Here is a 23,030-nt window from a genome sequence, read left to right on the forward strand (position 1 = left end):
GTCTTCATGGTTCATCTTTTTTCTGATTCTTTCACTTTAAATCAAACATGTGTCTTATAAACAGCATGTAATTGGGTTTTGCTTTTTTTATATATAATTTTTTTTTTTTAAAGTTTGTTTTGAGAAAAAGAGAGAGACTGTGAGCAGGGGAGGGGCAGAGAGAGGGGGAGACAGAGAATCCCAAGCAGCCTTCACACTGTCAGCGCAGAGCCCGATGCAGTGCTCAAACTCACAATCTCTGAAAGTATGACCTAAGCCAAGATTAAGAGTTGGACACTTATCCCATTGAGCCACCCAGGCATCTCTGGGTTTTGCTTTGTTGTTCTGTTTATCAGTCTTTATCTTTTAAACTATTCATTCCTTTTCTACTTGATGAATGTATTGATATTTGGTTTTAAACCTGCCATCTTGTGCACGTTTCTAATTGTCCTGCTTATTCCAAATTCTTTTTCTTTTGAACTTTGCTTTAAAATGATAGAGTGATATTTAATATTCCATTTTTTTACCTCTCAGCTTGGAAACTATATACTCTTTTTATATTCTTTTAGTAGTTACCCTTGAGTAACATTATGTATCCTTGCTTTATCAAAGTCTGTTTATCAAAGTAATTATGTTACATTCACCCTCAAACAGTGCTAGAAACTTAAAAAATTCTTTACCTGGGTAAACTCCTCTCCTGACATACCATTGTTATGATGCATTTTATTTTTCTCTATATAATATACCCATAAAATGTGGTTTTTTTTATTGTCTATGTAATCAGTATTCACCTTTACTCTTTTTATTCTTCTATATTTTCTCAGCATCTCTGCATCTCCATCCAATAAATTTTTTCTTTCATCCAGAGAATCTTTTGTATTTCCTTTACAGTGGATGTGCTAATGATGAATTTTCTTAGTTTTTATATGTCTGAAGCTGTATTTATTTTACTTTCTTTCTTAAAGACTATTTTGCTGGGTATAGAATTCCAGTTTGGTATTCTTTCTTTTCTTAGCACTTTAAAGATATCATTTCATTATCTTCTGGGTTTTTTTTTTTTTTTCTTGTTGTTGTTAAAGTCAGCTGTCATTTCTTCCTTGAATATAATCAGAATTCTGATCTCCCAAAATATTTTCTCTTTGTTTTTGGGTCTTAGTAGTTTTGCTCTATTATTCCTATATGATTTTATTTTTACTTCTCTATGTAGGTTCATAGAACTTTCAAATTTTGTGTCTGGATTATCTCACATTAGTTCTCCTTGCCTTATATGTGCCTTTTTTTTTTTTTTTTTGTCTCTGGAAATTTCTTTTCACATATTCTATAGTTTACTTCTCTTTGCAGCTGTGTCAAATGGTTCCTAAATCCATCAAGTTCTTAATTTCAGTTGTATATCAGTTCTAGAATTTCTATTTGATTCTTTTTTATAAACTCCGTTTGTTGACTAAAATTCTCACTGAACACAATGGGTGTAATTATTTTAAAGTCTGTGTCTGAGAATTTCAGGTCTGGAGCCCTCTGGGTCTGTTTCTGTTATCTCTTTCTTCTGGTTCTCTTTCACGTGGTCTCACTTCCTTGAAGACATGCTAAGTTTTGTTCATCGGACATGTATTTGCAGAATTGTTTACAGAAATACTTTGACTTCTCATAGTAATGTCTTCCTTCAGAGAGGATTTACATTTGTTTCTTCTAGGCCTCTGATGGCATTAACAATCCAAAATCACTGTAGTCCAGTTCTAAGGACTGGGATAATTTGAAACTACACAGAAACTTCTGCTAGGGTCTGCCTACCCCCTGATTTACCCTCAAGAGCATAAGCTGTTTAGAGTTCTAACTCAAAGCAAGGAGGGTTTAGGAAGAACTTTGCCCTAACTTCAAGCGCCAGCACCCCAGTTCTACCAAGTTCTCAACAACATTAAGTTTTTCTGCCACCTCCTTCAGGATCAGCAAAAAATCTCAAGGGGAAAATAGCTGTAAATGCAGAGATTACCTTCCAGAGGTTCCCAACTTTCTCTTGATACTTACCTATAATTCTTCACAATCTTGTTAGCTCTTCTGTGCATTCAACCATATGTTTTTTTACATTTTGTCCAGAATTTTTTACTGCCTTCAGTAGAGAGATTGGTCTGGATTACCTAGCTCTCTATTATTAAGTTCCCTATGTTAATATTTTTACATTAAAATGAGTGGGAATTTGGAGATATATATTTATATCCTCTTTTTCTTTTAATAAAGTACTATCGTCATTAGAACTAACCTAGTTGAGATCTTAGGAAAGAAAACTTAAGATTTTTTTCAGATTCTCTTGTACCTTTTGGGCCTTGGGGTTTTTTTTTGTTTGTTTTTTTTTGTTTTTTTTCTTATATAATGTACTCAAGATGTTGGAGAGGAAATAGTGTTTTAACCACCAAGATTGAGAAATACTGACCACCTGATGGTCATTATTACTTATTTAAAAATCCATATTTCACTTACAGTGTAATTGCATAGACTATACTTGTCAGCAGTAAAACACAACATTTATTTGGCTCATAATTCCTTTTCATAACATTTTTAAAAGGAAAAACTGTTGAAGTCATGTTACATTTTATAAACATGTATTTCCTTTTGAAAGTGTATCAGAAGATGAGTTTTGTTTTTATTATGTTTTGTTCTTGGTTTGTTGTTTAATATTTTGTTCACATGATTTCATAGATTAACTATTTGTTGTGTCTTATTCATTCCATGAATTTTATATGTTGTATTCACTATGAGTAGGGAGTCAAAGATGAGTAACAGGGAAGGGGCATGGAGTACAAAGCAAGTCCACTTATAAATATTTATTTTCCTTAGTCTTAGAATACTAAAATAAAATCGTTCATTAAAAAAACATAGTGAAGTTTATGTTTGTGTTTCTAAAGATATGAAGCAATAGCTAGATAACATATTATGAAAATTATACTATTAATGGTAGCCTTAACACATTTAAGAAAATTGAAGAGATTCAACTTAAGCAAAACCTGAGTTAAAAATGTGTCTCATTCATCTAAGCTTATACATGTGTTACTTACTTTTTTCCTACATTCTCATTAATAGGTAATAAGTAGTTTTGTTGTCAAATTTCTTGTTGTTGTTGTTGTTGTTGTTGTTAAATTTCAAAAATGCTAAATGCTCTGGTATTTGAGACTTGAATTTGTTTTTTTGTTTTGTTTTGTTTTGTTTTGTTTTGTTTTTCTGGTGCATTAGGGACCTTTTAATAGTATTTATTAGATCAGCAGCAGTCTTTATATTTAAAATGCCTACATTGCTTTTAAAAGTCTGATGAGATTAACCATAATAATTTATTCTGTGCTCTGTTGTTAGGCATCTAGATTGTTTAATAACTTTTTATTATAAATAATATTGCAGTAAGCAAATATGTATATTTATCTTGATGCTCATGTCTGATTACCCTTATGACAAATTCCTAGAAGTAAAATTTCTAACTCAAGAAATAAGCACATTTTTTTAAAGTTTGAAGTATATATTGCTTAGTAACTTCTCCCACTCCCATGTGATTATACCAGTTTTAATTCCCATCATCAGTGTAAGAAAATGTGTTCCTTTCTCCCTTTATTCTCACCAACTCTTGGTGTTAAAGTATCTTTAATTTTTAATTTATAGAAAATTATTTTCAAACATACGTAAAATTGCAAAGTATACAGTAATGAACTCTATGAACCCATCACCTAACTTTAAGGTTTATCTCATGGCTAGTCTTGAGAACTCCATCTGCTTTTCTCCACCCCATCAAATCTGTACTGGATTATTTTGAAGGAAATCTCAGCGTATCATTTCTTCCATTTACATCTTAGTGTCTCTAAAAGAAAACACAATATCCTTTTCATACCTAATGTCATTAAATATCTATCCAATTAGTGTTTAAATTTCCCCCTTTGTCTTAGAAATGATTTCTTTTTAAGTCCTTTCATCAGCATACAAACAAGGCCCATACCTTGTCATTGGTTGATATATCTATTAAATCATTTTGAATGTGGGGTTCTCTCTCCCTCTTTTGTCTTTGCTAGCTAATTTATTGATTCTTTGCCAATTTCAACCATAAATATTCTTTCCATTTTTCCTTTGTTTACTAGTATAGTTGAATATATTTTTTCTCATCTATTCAAGGATCTATTTTCTTTTCTGTGAATTACTTAGCCATCAATTGATCATTTTTCTTGCATAGTCATCTTTTGTAAAAATTGTTACATATTTACAAGAGCTTAGGATATGAATGTTTATTCATTCAGCAATATTTATTGAACTTCTATGTGCCAGATACTTATGCTAAGGATGCATCAAAGTACAAAACAAATTTTTTAACCCTTCCAGAGTTTACATTCTAGGGCAAGAAGAAAGACAATAAATATAGTCAGTAAAGTAACCAAATCTTAGAAGGTGGTACATGCTATGAGCAAAGAAATACAGGGAGTTCAGAAGGGGGAGGGGGAGAGGTTGCTACTTTAAATAGCATTGTCACAGTAGGCTTCACTGATAAATGTGAAGAAGTTCACAGTTGCCCATGTAGATATCTGAGAGAAGACTCATTTTTAGGTAGAACAACTCACGCAGATCTCTAACACAGTCTGACATATTCAAGGAATGGCTAGGACATATAATTGGTACAAAAGAAAAAGGAATTAAAGTAGACAGTGATGAGATCACAAAGATCAAGTGGAGGAAAGCAGATCAAGTAAAGTCTTATAGGTCATTATAAGGACTTAGACTTTAACGCTGAACAAATCAGGGAACCATGGCATGATCTGAGCAGAGAAGTAACATATTTCCATCATGTTTTCAAAAGATCCTTCTGACTGGTGAGTTGAGAGTAGATTGTAGTATGGCAAGAGTGGAAACAGGAGGCTACTACAATAACGCAGGTGAAAGATGGTGGCTCAGACCAGATTGGTAGCAATGGAGTTGGTGAGAAGTAGTCAGATTTCAATATATTTTGAAGGTAGAACTAGCAGGATTTCATCACAAATTGGATTTGGGATGTGAGGGAAGCAAAAAGTCAAGGATGACCCTAAGGTTTTTGAATTTAACAACAGAAAGAATCAAGTCACATTACAAGAGATTGGGAAGACTTCAGGTAGAGCAGGTTTGTAGGGTGGGTGTGGCAGAAGATTAAAGCACAATTGGGGCATTTTAAATTTGTCTACCATACATCCAAGTGGAGGCCGTGGAAGCAGTTGGAGATAAGAATCTGGAGTTCAGAAGAAAAGTCCAAACTGAAATATAAATTTGAGAGCTGTTAACATTTAGATGATATTTAAAGCCATAGGACTGGATGAAATCATCAAGGGATATTAACTCTTTCCTCTAAGATACATGTTGTGAATATCTTAAGTTTATCATTAACTCTAAACTTTGAGATACCCCTTTTAATACTGAATTTTTAAAATTTTTATGTCATAAAACAACTTCATTTTTTTTCTCTCTTGCTTTTGGAATAATTCCTCAAAAGGTCTTTTTATCCATAAGGTTTTTTTTTTTCTTTTAATTTTTACTTTCGTTTTCTCTAATTTATTTTGATGTAAGGTAACAGGCAAGAACCTAGTTTAATTTTTTGCAAAGAACGTGACATTCTTGTGTAATAAGTTGATAGTCCATCCTCATGGTACCTTTGTTTTAAATGCAATAGGTAGTCCTATAATTCCTTTTTTGGAATTATTTATCCTATTCTGTCCTATTCTTTAGCTTATTTGTCTGTCCTAGAACTAGTAGCTATTATTTTCATAACTGATACTTGATAGTATCTTTGATATATAGCAGTGCGAGTCCCCCTTCATTATTCTTTGTTTTTAAAATGCTGTTAGCTGCCCCTAAGAAATAAATTTTAGTAGAATTTTTTTAATTCCAAAGAAATAAAATAGTTTTAAAAATTTGTAAGTTAATTTTGTCTTCACATTTTTTCGCCATCAAATCTTCTCACTCTGCAATAGTGTGTCTCCATATTCATATTTTCTTAGATGTTTCTCAGCAAAATTTTAGAACAGAACTTTCTTTGTATATATTTTGTACATTTGTTATTAAATTCCTAAATGCAATATTTTATATTTTTGTTACATGGATTATTTAAATTTTTCTTATTAATAAGCCTGTATTATCTCTTAAGAAACTAACTTTTAAAATTTTGTTCATTTTAATATCTTACCAATGTCAGTGCTTGATTTTGGAATAGTTATTTGACTTGAAATCTTTGCCTCCAAACTAAATGTCTGTTTACTTGGAGTAAAACATGCACCTATTTTAGGTCTGGAAAACAGAAAGTGCACTCACTGAGTGCCATGCAGGATGGGGGTGCTGGCAGCAGGGTTTATTTATGGAACGGATAAAATTCCTGACATTAAATGAAAAGTCAAGATTTCCTCATTATCCATCTGGAAACTCACATTTAGTAATATTTCTGTCTCTAACCTTTCCTTTTCTTAAATTTTGTACCTCATGTTAGTGGTTTTTATCTTAAAGTACAATAAAAGAAAAGATACCAGTAGAATCAGTGTCTTCTATATAGTAGATATATTATGATTGAATATAGTTCCAATGTAAGTTTAGGTTTACCCTAAAATTACTTGAATATGTCATTTAAAAAAATAAGTCTCTAGATGAATTCCTCATATAATAAATATGAAATAGCAAAATATTTATAACCTAAATTTTCCATGTATTTTCCCATTTGGCAATAAAATTTAATCATTACCAATAGACAATGGAAGTCATGTTTATATCCTTAAATACATTTCATTTGGCCCTTATTCTCCTCGTAGACAAAACAGTGTTCAGTTGCTCATCCATAACTGTAAATGTTACTATAAATTATAAGGTTCTTGCATTGTTCCCCCCCCCTTAAAAAAAGCATGAATAGTAGGAAAATGAGACTGAGTGGAAAACATGGTATCTGCTATTTCCCACAAAGGCAAGTATCAAAAGGTTATGGTTGATTTATTACTCAGAGTGTTGGATTAATTTAAAACACTATGCCAATTTTTTAATACGTAGGAAAATGTATTCTCTCTTTGCAATATTTGTAAATAGCTGTAAACTATCTACATAAGCATTAATACTGCAGTAACCACAGTAGTGTCATATGAATGCATTATAAAATGTTTATTGTATGTATGGTTAATCAGTAGTGCCTTAAAGTTACATATCTTTTAAATAGTTAAAATTCACTCACCTGTATCATTTGCAACTGAATTCCATGAGTCATAAGGCTGTTAAAGGAATCCAGATTTATGATTAGTACAGTAATTGTATCAAGCATTTGTAGCCTAGAAGTGTTTATTGAAATGCATATATTAATATTTGATTTCACTTTAGACCTTTGCCAACTAATTTTAATTTAGCATAGTTTCCCAAAATACCTCCTCACGTACATATTAACATGAGTACTAGCAAAAGAAAAATCCTTGCCATCATTTTGTACCAAGCCTCAATTAGATCTAATCCCATTCATCAATGTCTCCCTGTCGTGAACCCTGCTTTGCAGCCTGTGACTCATGTTTGCTAAATACTGCATTCTGCTTTTTACACTAACGTACAGCTCTGTAAATCTTTTAACGTTTGCAGTCTTAAGCTCTTGATAAATTAGTTCCTCTGGGTAAAATCACTCAGGACACCTGATATGGCACATCAAAAGATGACCCCAGAAGGCCTGCCCATTTTTTAAGAGAGGGATTTTTCACTCATTAGTGATAAATTATCTAGTCTCTTTATTTAAAAGAACCATCTGTGGAATATTTCAGAAAGCTAAAAAATATAGACCCCTCGTACCTAAGACATCACATGAAATTGCCAATTCATACTTGTGTTTTAGAGATTTATTTAAAACCGAGAGAGAAAGACAGGAAATAGAATGATGGTTCTTGATTCAACTTATTTTAAAACACTTTGAGAAAATGTGATGTAAGAAATGAATAATAATAGCAATATCTAAACTAGTTTCCATTTCTCCTGTCTCTCCTCTCTCCAGTCTACCCTTCACACTACAATTATCTTCCTAATAAAGTGCAGACCCCCTTATTTAGGAGAGCCTTCTAAGGCTTTTGCCAGTCTGTTTTCAAGCTGCAGACTTACTTTTCTACAGCACTTGGTGTCCCGGGCTTTTCTTAAACATACTTTCTGTTTCTTGCCTCTCTAGTTTCCAAGCTTTTCCCTCAATCTTGAATGCTGTTTCCTCTTGCTTTGTCCCACATCCTAACTTATTAAAATCCTTATCCCCGCTGAGAGTCCAGTTCAGATTCTGCCTTCTTTATGAACCTTCCCTTTACTGAGTCCTCTCTCCCTGGCCTGTACATACCCTTGCATTTCCACCATATTTTTTGTATTTCTGTTACAGTGATTACCACTCCTTACCTTCTCTCTCCCCAACAACTGTATCTTCATTGGCAGTCAGAAACTGTTTTCTGTAATTCATTTTTAACTTTATTTCTCCTTTCACTAATATTTTAGCCTTTTTATTATCTTAGCAATAAATGTTCATTTATTTGAATTTGGAAAAAGAAGTCCAGCCAAAAGAAATAAGATGTCTTTCATTAACGTCTATTAATATTTTGTTTTAATAGTTGGACATTTTTTCTAAGCATTCATATGCAGTTGGTATTTTTTAAACAATAAATATTGAGATCTATTATACATAGAATTGATAACCAGCTTTTTCTCACCGAACCACTTGTTACACACATTTTCCTATCAAATATGAAATTAAATTACTTTTAACAATTGCATGCTTACCTAATCCCCTACCAATGAACGTTTAGTTTGTTTTCATTTTATTGCTGTTAACAAGTAACATTCCACTAAACATCTCTCTGTGTGTTTATGTTTCACAGCTTGTCTAATTATTTCCTTAGGCTAAGCCCCTAAAAAATAGAATAGCTAGATCAAGGGGTATGTACATTTTCACAGTATTTGATATGCATTGTCAAATTATTCCCCAGAACTATTATAACTGTAGAATCTACCACTTTACATGGGTAATGAACGTGGGCATTTTTTTATGTGCTTTTGTCCAGTTGTGATTCATTCTAAATTACCTGTTCACTTCCTTTGCTTTCTTTTTCTCTTTCATGTTTCTTATTCATCTTTTAAGAATTCTTTCTTGGTAGACCAAAGATAACCAACCACACAGATACATACATATATATATAAATACCCAGACAGAGACATGTACACATACAAGAGCTTTAAACCCTTTGCCATGTATGGTACTTTTTTTTTCTTTTATTCATGGTGATTTTTAATTTTTATGTAACCCAACTTTAAATTATAAAAATACCCATATTTCATTCACTCTTAACGTTCTTTTTCTGACAGTAGTAGTCAGGAGATAGAATCTGTTTTGGGGAGATGAAATTATATATTACCTCTTCATATTTTTGAATCTGTGAAATTTTATTTTTTTAAGTCTTTGTTATAATTATATATGCTATTACTTTGGTTTCTTTACCTGACTTCATCAAGGTACTTGAGTTCTGTCAACAACAAATATGATTGATATGATTTTGAGCATGTCACTTTCTTGCTGTGAACAACAAATTATAAGATAATGTAATACTAAATTCTGGTTCTTTGTGTGAGATGGTACCCACTGTGACTTTTCTGGTGATCTGTAATTAGGAAAGAAGTAGGACCTGCTTTAAAGTGGGAATTTCTGAAGTGGAAATTCATTTAAAAAATGTAGATTGCTAGCCACCTGAGTGGCTCAGTCGGTTAAGTGTCTTGATTTCGGCTCAGGTCATGATTTTGCACTCATGAGATCAAGCCCCATGTCAGGCTCTGCTCCGAGTGTACTTAGGATCCTAATCCTAATCCATCTGCTTAGGATTCTCTCTTTCCCCCTCTCTCTGCCCTTACCCTGCTCACGCTGTCTCTTTCAAATAAATAAACATTTAAATATAGATAGATAGCTAAATGTCATGATTTCTGTGACATAGGAATATCACAGTGACATTTGGTTTAAAATTATTTAGACCTGACTTTCTTAATAATTTATTAATTTAAGTGCATTTCTTATAATAAAAAATAATAAAGAATTATTTAAAAATAAAAATATACCAACATTCTTATAACTACCTTTAGGAAAATCAGCATATCAGTTTTTATTCTGTTGTTCACTGAAACTCATGATGGATGACATAACAAACTGCTAGAATTTATCTAGTATTTCTAAACAGTATGCTTACACTGCTGTTTATTGATTTATCTATGTTTAGATTTTTATCATCTTCTGATTCTGATGAAGATTTAGTTCATTTATACCACCACTATTTCTTCTTCCCTGATCTAATGTAGCCAGGTATTATACAACATACATAGTTTATTATTATATATTATTTTATAATTACTATGTGATAATTATTAAAACATTATAGACATGTATAATATTATATAATACATAATTAACTTAAATCTATAATATCCTGGCATATTAGCAGGATCAGGTAATAAGTGGCATATATTATATATAATATTATACTTACACATATGTTAATAATATAACAATACTAGGGCCTATTTAAGGAAATTTTTATAATAAAATATAAATATTATTAAAACATTTTTTAAGTTTTAGGCATAATTTTTAAGTTAATAAATATTAGCAAGATTTTTTTAAAGACATTCCTTAAAACTACTTTCAGAAAGATAGATATGAAAGCAATCTGTTTCTGCTTTCTACTAGAAATGTTTCAGATTCCTCAACCAAATCTGTGGGATAGGGTTCTTGGAGAAATGAAATACTGATAGAAATAATGAAGAAGACTAGATTGTGCTTAGAGGTGGATTTAAATAGCTTAAAGAACAATACAGCCAATAAATACATTTTTAGATGTTTCTCTTCAGGTCTTTTGCATATACTTTTTCATGAGACTGTCCTATATTTCATTAAGAGTCAAAATATACAACTTACTGTTTTTATTATACTACCATAATTGATCATATTCCTTAAGATCCCAGAAGTTTGAGAAAGAGATGGCAAGTGGTAGATTAATTAGTATATCAATTTCATTTACTTCTTCATTAACTCCTTACCCAGGGATCAAATATTTATTCATAATTTCTTTTCATCACTAACAAATGTAATTTAATGGAGAAGCAAATTATTCTAATTTCATTATGATTGTCACTGTTTTTATTTTGATTTTAAGCTGTGGCTTATATTAGCATATTTTATTCTGTATAATACTATACAAACTACACAAATGTTAATGTACATAAGTTGTAACCTAGGTAATATTGTGTTACAATCTGGACAATCACAGATGAAAATTGTATTTTTTTTTCCATCTAATCCACAACTTTAGTGCTTGCATTTACAGTTCATTTTAAAAGTGGTTTTAATACTTAAAAGTCTTTTGAAAGGCTTCTAAAACTTGGCAGTCTCAACAAAATGTTTTTGTCTGACTTCCTTTTTAAGCCTCTCTATGGACTTACAGTAAACAAACTTTTTAAAGCGGGAAATCTCTAGCCATAATGCAGGAACAGATGAATAGAACACTAACCACTTTATCCTGAAATGCACATTTTCAGTTGTACATAAGATGCCTTAAAGCATCATATAAATATTTTAAGATGTTTCGTAAACTATTAATGGATAAGTATTACAAAGACTAGGATTGGATTCATTAAACACAACTTATTATAGGGTTTAGAAGAGGAGCTCTTCTATATCTTTCAGTAGTCCTATCTCTGATTACTTTTAAAATCCTGTTTTGAATTATAGCACATAATTATTTCGAAAAGTTCTATTATTTAATCCTATAACTTCCACCGCCTACCCTCTTTCCTAAACTAGGAGTTTATCAATAAGTCTTTAGCATGTCATATGTATTTTTGTTAAATTGTTATTTTTAAGAAAAGCCTCATGATTCTAGAAATAGCAATCAGGTGCATTATATTGTTACCTCATTAATATGTGCCTTCAACAATGTGAAGTGTTAATAAGCCTAAAAAGATCCTCTTGAACTTAAGAATAATTGTATTAGGCCTTTATAACTAAAGAAATACCAAAGTTATTTTTCAGTGAACAATTCTCTGAGTAGTTCCCAAAGTGTTTTTACAATCTTATATAATCCGGTTAAGTAGAAAATAGTAATAGAAAATTTGCGGATCCTTAAAGTGACCTCTCTCTGTTTAATCATCTGAATATTTCTCAACAAACATATAAAGAAATTAAAGTATGTCATGTCATCATATGGAATCTAAATGTGAAGGTAAAGATAGGTATAAGAAATCCAATAACTAAAGCTGGAGATCTTTAAGACACTTAGAATATCTGAAGACAAACTGATTAAATCCTTGTTCTTATACAAAGTATGTCTTCTTTCTTAGAGATTTTGCTATCCTAAATGTTATTTTTATTTCTGCTATTGTTCTCTATATATTTTTGGTATATCAACATTACATCTGCTGGCATTCAGATTACACAGGCAGGTCCCTGAAGAAAAGGAATTTTCCTTCATTCTGGAACTCATGACTTTAAATCTGTTTTATCCATTTCTCACCATATTGAATGATTTATTTCTGATAATTGAGTCACATTTTTATTAGCCCTTTTTAAATTTTTCCGGGTAGGAAGTTGTTGTCCCTTGCTTTTTGTTATATGCCAGAGAAAACATGACGTGGGGAGGGAGGTTGGTGGTAAGCATCTAGAGAGTAGGGCTAAGTAAAGATCTTTCCCACCTTCCCTAGGCCTAGAACATTCATATGCTGTTCTTTTTGCCCATTCCTTTCATATTATTTGTTTACATGTTTCAGTTAGACTTTTGAATGTAAAACTTCACAGCTTTGGCTAGCTTGACCCCACTTGGGGTCCACAGATTTTGAGTAAAGCCTTCCCAGAACAAGCAAGATACATATTTTGGCCTGCTTTTCTCTTTACAGCTCTAAAGTCTGATTATTTTATTTTCATCAAAACTCTTACATGTGGGTGCGTATGTGTGTTTGTCTGCCTCCCCCTCTGCTTTCTCTCCCCTCTCCACCTTCATCTGCTTTTAAAATCCAGCTTACATTTTTATAAAAGTAATAATACATACTTTTTAATATGTACATAGTGTACATAGTGCATAGGTTAGAAAGCTAACAGGTACTCCTATTTGTGGAAATATCTCTGCCATTTTGTTGCCCATTCCCAATTCTTATTCCCCTTTTAGCGATAACTTCTGGTTTTTCCTTTTAATTTCCAAATTTCAAATTTATACTGCTAATTCCTATTTGCTTACATTTTTCCAATTTTAAATATCATCTACTTATTTTTTTACTTTGGACCCTAAGTATTTAATACCTTTACATGCTATATATGTTTCCTCCCCTACTCCCATCTTTCCAAAAGTTTTTCAGCTTTGTAAAAATAAATCTCTAGGGTGTGTTCAAGTAAATATTGTTTCCTGTTGAGCCAAAAAAATATGAAAGTTTTCTTTCTTGTATAGCTTTATTGTTTCTGTATGTAGTACTTGCTTTTTTTCCCATCCTCTTTTTTGTTACTCTCCCTTATTTTACAGAAATACATCCTCCAATAGAGTCTTCCAGTGGGTGTGCAGGAAGTAAACTTTTTTGAGATAGTGCATGTTTGGCATTATATTATCTGGTTATTTGACTAGGTATAGAATTCTAGGTTGGAAATAATTTTTCTAAGAACCATGTAGATATTGGCTCCACTGATTTCTAAATCCCAGTGTTGCTGTTAAGTGACATGCCATTTTTATTCTCCGTACTTTGTGTGTGACTTTTTCCTCTAAGGAAGATTTTGGGATTTTCCCTTTATCCTTAGTTTTCTGAAATGTCACAATGATGTACCCTGGGTATTAGTCTTTTTTACTTCATTAAACTAAATAGTCTGGGCTTCTCTCTCTCTGAAAATCTTTATCTTTTCACTCTGAGAAATGTTCATATATGTATGTGTGCACATATACATACATGTACCTCCATATAATAATATTTTTTTCCTACTTCCTGCTCTGTCTTTGGACTCTTAACTAATCTGATGTTGGATTTCCTGGGTTGAGCCTCTAATTCTTTTATTTGCCTTCTTGTATTTAACTCTTTCGGTTTGCTTGTTCTTTCTAAGAGATGTCCTCCACTTGATCTTACAGACTTTATTTTGATTTTTCGTCCCTCTCATATTTTAGATTCCTAAGAACTCTTTTTAGTAATTCAGTGTTTCTTTCCATAACATTTTGTTTCTATTTCATCAATGTAGTAATTTCTCATCCCTCTGAAGATATTAATTGTGGTTATTCTAATACAGTCTTCTATTTCTACATTGTCTATTTCCTCTCTCTTTTTTTTTTTTTTTTTTTTCTTTCCTGCATGTAGTTCTCTATCCTGATTATCGTGTTGAAAGATATATACTCAAACATCTGGTGACTAGTTATATTCTGTGTACATAGTTAGGTCTTTCAGCTTTACTTTATGGTGATCTCCAAAAAAATAGTTTTGGGGAGCCTGAAAATGTGAGTACCTATGTCTTTATTGTTATGGTTTGTCTATGAAGAATTCTGATTTCCCATTTAGGAGGTGTGTAAGTCTGGCACCAGTGTATTAGAGCAGTAGGAGAAAAATCTGTGCATTCATTATTGAGAAATTACTAAAAAATCCCTAATGTAATCTTTGCATGATGGCGCCAAGTCTCCACCTGTCCAGAGAATAAAACCTCATGTCTTTTAACAGTGTGATGAAGGAATAATCACCTGGCAGGACAGGTGATATTGATGGGGTAAGAATTTAGGGGGTCCAACTTCCTTATACATACTTTCAATCAGTTCTGTTTTTAGCTCCGCCCTGTGCCTTCAGAGTCATCCTCATGCCTCCAATTCCTGAGATTTTCTGAGGCTTCAGAGAGCTAGGTTTTTATTTGTTTTTGTCTCATTCCTTACATTACTCTTATTTTAAAAAATGTTTTTGCTATTTACAATTTTGGAGGAGCAATTATATGTTTATTACAAAAGTAGTCAAATACTTTAAGAAGAAAATAACATCATTCAGAATTTTTCCAGCCGTAATTACTAATATTTTAATAGATTATGCATATTTCCTTCTGCTGTTTTCTTTAACTTTCCCCCACCTTTTTTGCTTGCAGAGTTTGTATGTGTATGTTTTTTGTTTTCAAAATTGAGATCATGCTGTGTGTACAATTTGTACACTACTTCATTTTTCCATATTTTCAGATAATCTATGAAACATGGCTTTAAATAATTTTGTAGTTACGAATATCCCGTGTTTTATTTAGCCATTATTCTAATCGGTTTCATTCTCCATGTGGTAGGGACTCCATCTTGTGTGGGAGTGAAGAACATGCATCTTGATTATCAACAGGCCTGAGTTTGTATGCCAGTTCTGCCATTCCTTTGTTCTGCCATGTCTTTTTACTGATCCAGTGAGTTCCCTCAATACGTGTTATCAGTATGCTTTGCCCATAACTTGCTGATACTCAACTAGAAATTAGGGTCCACAAGTGGGGGACAAATGCATTCCTTTTCATGGATCTAACAGCCCCAGGAGTATAGAAAAGGAACCAGAGCTCTAGGTAGTATCAGCTAGAAACTTTGCCATTTTGCCCAAGATCTTCTGATGCACGTGTAGTGTGGTACCAATGCTAGGAGCAAGGCCCACAGGTTTGGGTACTTTCTGTTCCGTACTCCTCTCAATACTGAGACAGCTGGGCCAGGACTGGGTTTGAGGGCCTCTTAGTGCTACTGCTAGTATTCAGATATTACCATTTTACTGCATCCCATAGCTTTGTCTCATCCTTTCTACTTCTACTTCATCTACTCCCTCATTCCTATTCCTAATGTAAGGGACTCTAGTAACATTCTGCCAGTGTCTTTTACTCAACTCCCAGGGATAGCACTGAAGGATGAGGTGGGGGAATATTTTATCATATTCTCCTCCATGTCTTTCTTTATTCTAGTTCTAGGTACACAGTATCATCCCTAAAGTCCTCTAATGCCCTAGTGTGCAGATAATATTCTTCCCTTATCACCAACATTAAGACAAGTTTTCTCCTATTTTTATTATATGGTCATTTTAAAGGAAATGTGGAAGGGAAGCTAGATGCCTCTACTCAGATTACCATCTTGGTTAAAATTGATTGTCTTTTGCAAAGTTAACCTTCATGTCCCTTCTTGTACCATGGATGCTTCTAAAACAACACGTACAAGGTGAAGCCAACCAAGTTCTGGTTCTTCCAGCGAGAAATTCTTCCAAGTATTTGATGCCTTTCTGTCTTCCCTCCCTATCAAAAAGAAAAGGTTCTGATACCATGTATATCATATATTATTTGATCAAAATGCATTCATTATGGGACCACATTTGCATTTTGAAGCTTCACTAAATACGCATTAAAATTCAGTGGCTCCTTTTTAAGGAATTGAATGCAGCAATCAATCAACAAGGTATTGGGGGTGGAGCAGTCAGTCCTTGTATCTGAAATCATAGTAGGTCTATGCCTAGAACTGAAGATAAATCTGTTTCAATTGTTAGAGGGTGTCTAGAGATGAATTTGCAGAGAAAGTAGAGTGCCTGACCTAAAAAAGGATACTTTTTCTGTATCATTCTGTTCACTTAAATCTTTCCCTCCCTTTGTATAAATTCCTAGGAGCCAAAGTCCATTTTCAGTAATTGTCTTTCTGCCACCCTTTTCTAGAACCATTTCCTACTGAACCTCTCTCCTCTCTCCTGTTCTTTCCTTTTCCTTACCCAAGCATGACAATAACAGCCATCATCTCTGAATAAGAAGCTATATCCTCAAACCCCAAAAAGTATCTGCTGCCTCAGGTCCATGAGCATCCAAACTAGACAGGGAAGGAAGCAGATTCCCAGACACCTGCATTTACTTGAATCAGAGTTCCTCAGTAGAGGACAGGACCTCAAATGTGATAAGTGGGAGTGGGGGGAAGAAGCTGTCAGTAACAATGAGGATGCCAAATTTGAAGGAATGACATTTAGGACCTTTTGAACTTTTCTGTAATTGCTCACATAGAAATGGCTCATGGTTTCACTGAAAGTTGTCAATTTTGTTGATTAAATTATATGAAATACTGCTCCTTTGTGTGAAGTCCTTATCTTTGGTCCTGATTATTGGGCAGCTAGTCACATGTATGTATGCCATTGAAAATGTTCTGAATTTACTTTGTATAATTTTAATCTGGTCATTTGATTACAACACCCTTCCCACATCCATCATACTGCTACCAGTCTAGTCCAGGCTCTCATTTTTTGCCTGAGCTGTAGCAATAGCTATGTTACTGATTTCTCTGTTTCCTCTCTCACCCATTCATATTGTTATCTACACATTAAACAAGGCAATCTTTTTTTAAAACATAAATCATATCACCTCATATCCATGTTTAAAATAATCCTCCACAGATAGCCCTTTGCACTTAGAATATCTCATTTTATCTCATTCATAAGCCCTAACGTTGGCTGGCCCCTTTTGAACTCTCTGGCCTCTTCTTATTTCTGTTTTCCCTCTGACTCACTACACTTCAATCACATTAGTCTTCTTTCTTTTCCTTGAGCTCAACAAATTTATTGTTGCCATCGGGTCTTTGCACTTGCTATTTCCTCTGCTTCTTTCCCATATCTTCGTAGGGCTGACTCCTTCCCAGCCGTTCACGTCGCATCCCATCTCCCATCTTTAGAATCACCTTCCCTGGCCATCTAATTAACACCCTTCCTATCTCCCATCGCTCTCTATTACATTTCTATGTTTTATTGAATTTAAATGAATTTGTCATGATTATCTTAATTAAGATAATTTACTTTTCTTCCCTCTCTCCCCAGAAATGTAAGTTATTAAATGTCTTGTTTACTGCTAGATTCTCAAAACCTAAAAAAGGTCTGGAACATGGTGGGTGCTTAATACTGGGTGGATGAACAAACAGTGACTTCTCTTTATGCGGATACAGTCCTCTTAGTTATTTCTCTTGTACCATAGCTGACGAAAACTTTTTTTTTTCTTTTGTAATTAAAATAAACATTGATACTAGATTGGAAATAATAGTAGTGACTTCTTTTAGGTGTCTTGACATGGTTACTGTTATTATCTGGAAATGAATTTCAACATATTCATTTATATCCCATGGATCATAATTGTTTCAGAGCAGTAGAAATGCAGTATACTTACAATGTGTTGAAGAGCTAGAGTCCCAAAACTGCTATTTCTAGACCGTAAGATACATTGCTACCTACTCCCTCCTATACTTAAATATATGATGATGCCAGTTGGTTTGCGGGATGGAAATGCCCAGGAGAGAAGACATGCTGTCCTTCCAAGGGGCTACCAATCATTTTTATCCCACTTTTTAAGAGCCTATAACAATGCATTTTTAATTTGCTATCTTCTCCTGTGTGACACCATGTTCCTGAGGTATTTTATTGACTATTATCATCTGTTAGAGTCCCTTGTTCTGCAAGTCTGTAACTGCATGATTCCTTTTCTCATTTTATGAAGCTTTTTTTAAAGGAATTATAATCTGCCTCCAGGTTCCTTCTTTATCATTTCCACTCTGTAGGCCCAAGAATTACAGAATCTTGTTAGATAGTATTTTCCCAGTCTGAATCAGGGGAAACTACAACTGCCCCAAGCCTTGTCTTCTGGAAAGTTACTGTACATCCTCTAATGGAAAAGTACAGCAAATCTCTTTTATAGACATAGACCTAGCATACCCAATGGTTCTTAAAGCCTATTAAAATGTACAGTGTCCCTAACCTAACAAGTCTCCAGTTTGCCACGCCCACTTAATATACTTCACTTTATCGCCTAAAGGAGAATAATTGTTTATCATATAATTGTATTTATATATTATGGAAATCATATTCAAAGTCAAATGTCAGTTTACTGTGTTCTTTTAGTTTTCATGGATTAAATGGAGACATAAACTCTTTATCAAGTAACAGTAGATTGACTGTTGAATTTCTATGTAAGCCTCTAAATCTTGTTTTTAGTCTGGTTATCTCCTGTGCCTTTCTGAGCAACTAGTCAGCCTAAGTAGTCCTGAAATGACCATCTATTTTCTGCTCCCTTTTTATTATTGTATGTATTTAATAATTGAAAGGATAAATATAAAAGAACCCTCTAGATTTGTGTTTTGCATGTATGCTGTAGGTTTGTAGCATCTCTTCTTCCAGGCACAGGAAAACCATGGTATGTGAATCTACATTAACTACCACATCTCCATGTTTCTCCTTGAAGTTACCATATCTTTCTTTCCAAGAGAGCAGAATTATGGCTAAAGATGTGTCATAATGACATTGCTGTTGATTTCACTGACAAACTGTTAGTCTGATGATATCAAAATTTGATGTTGGCTGTATGTTTAAATTATCCCAGAGAACAGGTGGATATTTCTTCAGTGTCTTATGGAAGACCCCTGTTTTCATGTTCTTTACAAGCAGTAGGGTAAAAGTGGTCCACCATCATGGGAATTTGCCCAGTGCCACTCCAGAGATTATCCCTTTCTAGATACTATGTACAAGAAAAATAGTGACTCTGGATAATCCTTATCTCTTGAGATTTCATGTTCCATTGTGTTTTAAGTTTTACAATATTGTTATGAAGCCTGCATTTTTAAAGAACACTTAGTTGTGTATGCTTTACCAACACTTTGGGTTTATATTACAGTTTACTATCAGCTTTGGTAAACTGGTTATCTGATAAACTAAAAATGAGACATTGTTTGAAATGTGTTCTTTTTGTGATAACTGTGTATAAGGTATTAATGGAAAGTAAATTATAACTTTCTCTGTAAAAGTAGTAGTGCTAACAGTTGGATCATATTTACATTTCTAGAGCCTTTCTTTGAACCTTAAATATTTTATAGATCTTACCTAATCCTAGAAAACTCCCTGTACATGAAGGTAGTATTCCCCCCCCCACCACCAGCCTTTTTTAGGGGGTATTAATGCCCACACTGCTTAAGTGAGTTGCCCAAGGTCACTCAGTGAGTTGTTGCTGAAGCCAGAAATAGAATCCAAGTCTCCTGACTCCCAATTCAGCTCTCTATCCTTGATATAGTTTTCTATCCTCTATATACCCCTGCTGCCTCTCATGGGAAAAGAAGTTAATCTTCCAGCTATTAATAGCCACCAAATTGGTGGTAGCAGCACAGTGGAGAAAAGTAACTGTCTTTACACTGCAGCATTAGTATAAAAATATCTGGTAATGGAAAATTTGACAAATGTCATGTTAAAGGGAGTGGAAAATTATTTTAAGATCTGGATCTCATTTATCTAGTTCTCAGAAAAGTAAAATTCCTTAGTAGAACAGGGATCATATTTTTCTTCCTGTTTTTAAATTGTCTTTCCTAGAGGGTAATTGTCAACCTCGCCATAGCAGAGCCTATTGTCAACTAACATAGTAAGAATAATGCATGTACTGATTATTATAAGTGATTATTATAAGTGTATTTTCTAACTGGGTTGAAAGCTTGAATTGCTTTATTGAAATATGTAACACTTATGCAGCTTTCAGTGTTATTTAAGTTAGTATTATATCATAAAGCAAATATAGCATTAGTTGGGAATCTTACTGCACGATTTGAAAACATGGGCAGAAATACACATTGTAGTTTCCTGACAATACACCTCCAGCAAAGTTGCTTCATGTCAGGCACCTGAAGTTCACCGTGAATGAAACTGGCAAAGCAGCGGAAAGTTAATTAAGAAAGACAAGATTAGCACATTGGAGCTGATGAAGTGTATTGTTATGTATTCAATCAATTCGTTATTGTATATATTTTAAAAAGGTATTTGAGAGGTAAATATTAAGCCTGTCTAGATTGTGGGAATTCAAACTTAAGTTCAAACAAAACAATTTGTCTCTTAATTTTGGAACAAGAAACAGGAATTTCCTTACTAATAATCTCTGGATATCATGTTTCTGTTTAAAGATCACTAAAAGCCTTTAGTCAGAAGAATGACATCAACATTATGTTTCAAGTTTAAGTGTAAGAGAGAAAGGATTGGTGGAGGTTCGAAAATGCAAGGAAACAGTAAGAGTTAGTTATTTGGGACCCAGGTGACTGAGAAAGTAGTGGCGAGAGGATAATTACAAGAGTGTAGAATAAGACTAGAGGTCAAGTACAGATCTTTAGGGAAATATATATGTTTACTGGATGAAGGAAAAAGAAGGTAATAGATGTTGGAGAGGGAAATCATTTTGAAAAGCTACAGAAGTTGTAGGATAGAGCTAAGAAAAGTTCATTAAACTTGACGACCTCTTGACATTTAGGAGACTTACTTGTACAGAGTGATAAGGAAGGGCCATGTAAGAGTATTCTGACCTCTTCAAATTATGTTCATTTATCTTAAGGCACTAATCTAATTTTCAAAAACTGATGAATTATGTATGGTATAGGAAACAAATGATCAGAACGCTTTATTAACCATCATATCTGAGATAGTAACAGATTTAATTCTTTCATTCACTTGGGATTTTATCGGTTATTGCCATTCTTGTTAATTTAGACTAGACTGCCACCCAATTAAAAAATAACTGGTGATATTTTATAATCTCTAAGTTATTAAGTTATTAATCTCTGTGTGTACGATTATTGAGTACTTTTTTGTTATCTTAAACATAAATCAAACATAAAATCTAAATTCTGCTATCTCTAAGAATTAGGGTTGGTATTAGCCATTTATTATTTATTTTCTGTTCCAGAATCTCTTTATAATGAGTTCATTAACATTATTTAAAGTTATTAGCAATAAACTATGTTTTTTCTTTCCAACTTTCTTTTAAATTTTAATCAATTGGCAGAAAATGTACTTTATTATTGGTGGTGATGTTGTTGTTTAACTGATATGGTTATTGGAAAACTATTTAGGTGACATTATTGAGCTTCTTTTTAATTCTATTGAATAGGTACATCTTCAAGTGAATCTAATCTGTTTAAAATCCTTCCACAAAAAAGAACCCGAAGAAAATTAATGCCTTCTCCCTTGAACACAAAACATCCCCAAAAGTCTACACTGTCTGAAAGTTTGCAGCTCAATGATTCTCTCAGCAAAGAACTTCAACCTATTGTGTATACACCAGAAGACTGTAGAAAAACTCAAAATTCATCTATAGTGACCTTACTACAACCATCATCACATTCTACAAGTTTTCAGACCATCAGCTCAAATGTAAACAGTGATAATTCTCTGAAAATGTTATGTGAAGCAGGTATTCCTCTCAGCAGGAAGAAAGAATATGGACAGGAAGATTTGGACTCTACATTTACTATATGTGAAGACACCAGGAGCTTAAAGAGTAAATTACCTGAACAAGAATCACTATCAAACAATAACATTTTACAAAGGTACAAAAAAGAGTATTTACCAGTTCTTCTTTTGTTTGTGTTTTTATTTCATTTTGTTTTGTTTACATAGTCTTTAAACCGTAGCTTTTTTTTCTTCTTTAGTTATATTTAAGGTCTATTTCATGAGTCAAGTATGCTATCTTGATTACAAAAGTCAGTGTTTTACCTTCATTAAATCTTGTTTTTATAAATATTAATCCACTAACACAATATTTTAAAGTCTTTAATTTGATATCTTAGTTGATTGACCCTCAGTAGACTAGAAGAAACCTTAAGGTATATTTAGTTTGTCCTACCTACTCCAAAGTTAGATGATACAAGCCATCATCAGAGGATTACTGTGTTTACTTTTATTTATTAATATGTTCACTAAAGAAAATCTCACATTTTTTATTCACGTTCGGTGAACCTCAGCTTACCCTGAATCATCATATATCTAAGGTATGGCTGACTACATGTCATCCAAGCAAACAGCCTTCTCACTTCTTCTCAGTTCATGTCCTGTACACTTCATCTGTTTAATCACAAGTAATCCAAATATGGGAAGAATGATACCTTCACCTTTCTATGCTGTTGGGATGCAGAAATCTCTTGAGAGCAACTCTTTCTATGAGATAAAAAAGAAGAAAACCCTAGGGCAAGCAAGAGAGGCTTTATAGTCTACAAAAATATTTTTCTTTGTATATGCATACAAAATAATATTCTAATTATGAAAGTGTATGTTCATTT

General features: G+C 33.1%; 1 protein-coding gene across 2 annotated transcripts in view; it reads left to right on the forward strand.

Moving 5' to 3' along the window:
- Window positions 1–23,030, forward strand: part of KIF18A (kinesin family member 18A) — a 76,951-nt gene that overhangs the window by 45,109 nt on the left and 8,812 nt on the right. For both annotated transcript variants that reach the window (XM_019456579.2, XM_019456580.2), the window contains one exon: window positions 21,863–22,301. In XM_019456579.2, the coding sequence (XP_019312124.1) occupies window positions 21,863–22,301 (439 nt within the window). The remainder of the gene's footprint in view (window positions 1–21,862; window positions 22,302–23,030) is intronic.

Source organism: Panthera pardus, unplaced genomic scaffold, assembly GCF_024362965.1.
Source record: "Panthera pardus isolate Hobbes unplaced genomic scaffold, ASM2436296v1 HiC_scaffold_12, whole genome shotgun sequence".
Classification (NCBI taxonomy): domain Eukaryota; kingdom Metazoa; phylum Chordata; class Mammalia; order Carnivora; family Felidae; genus Panthera; species Panthera pardus.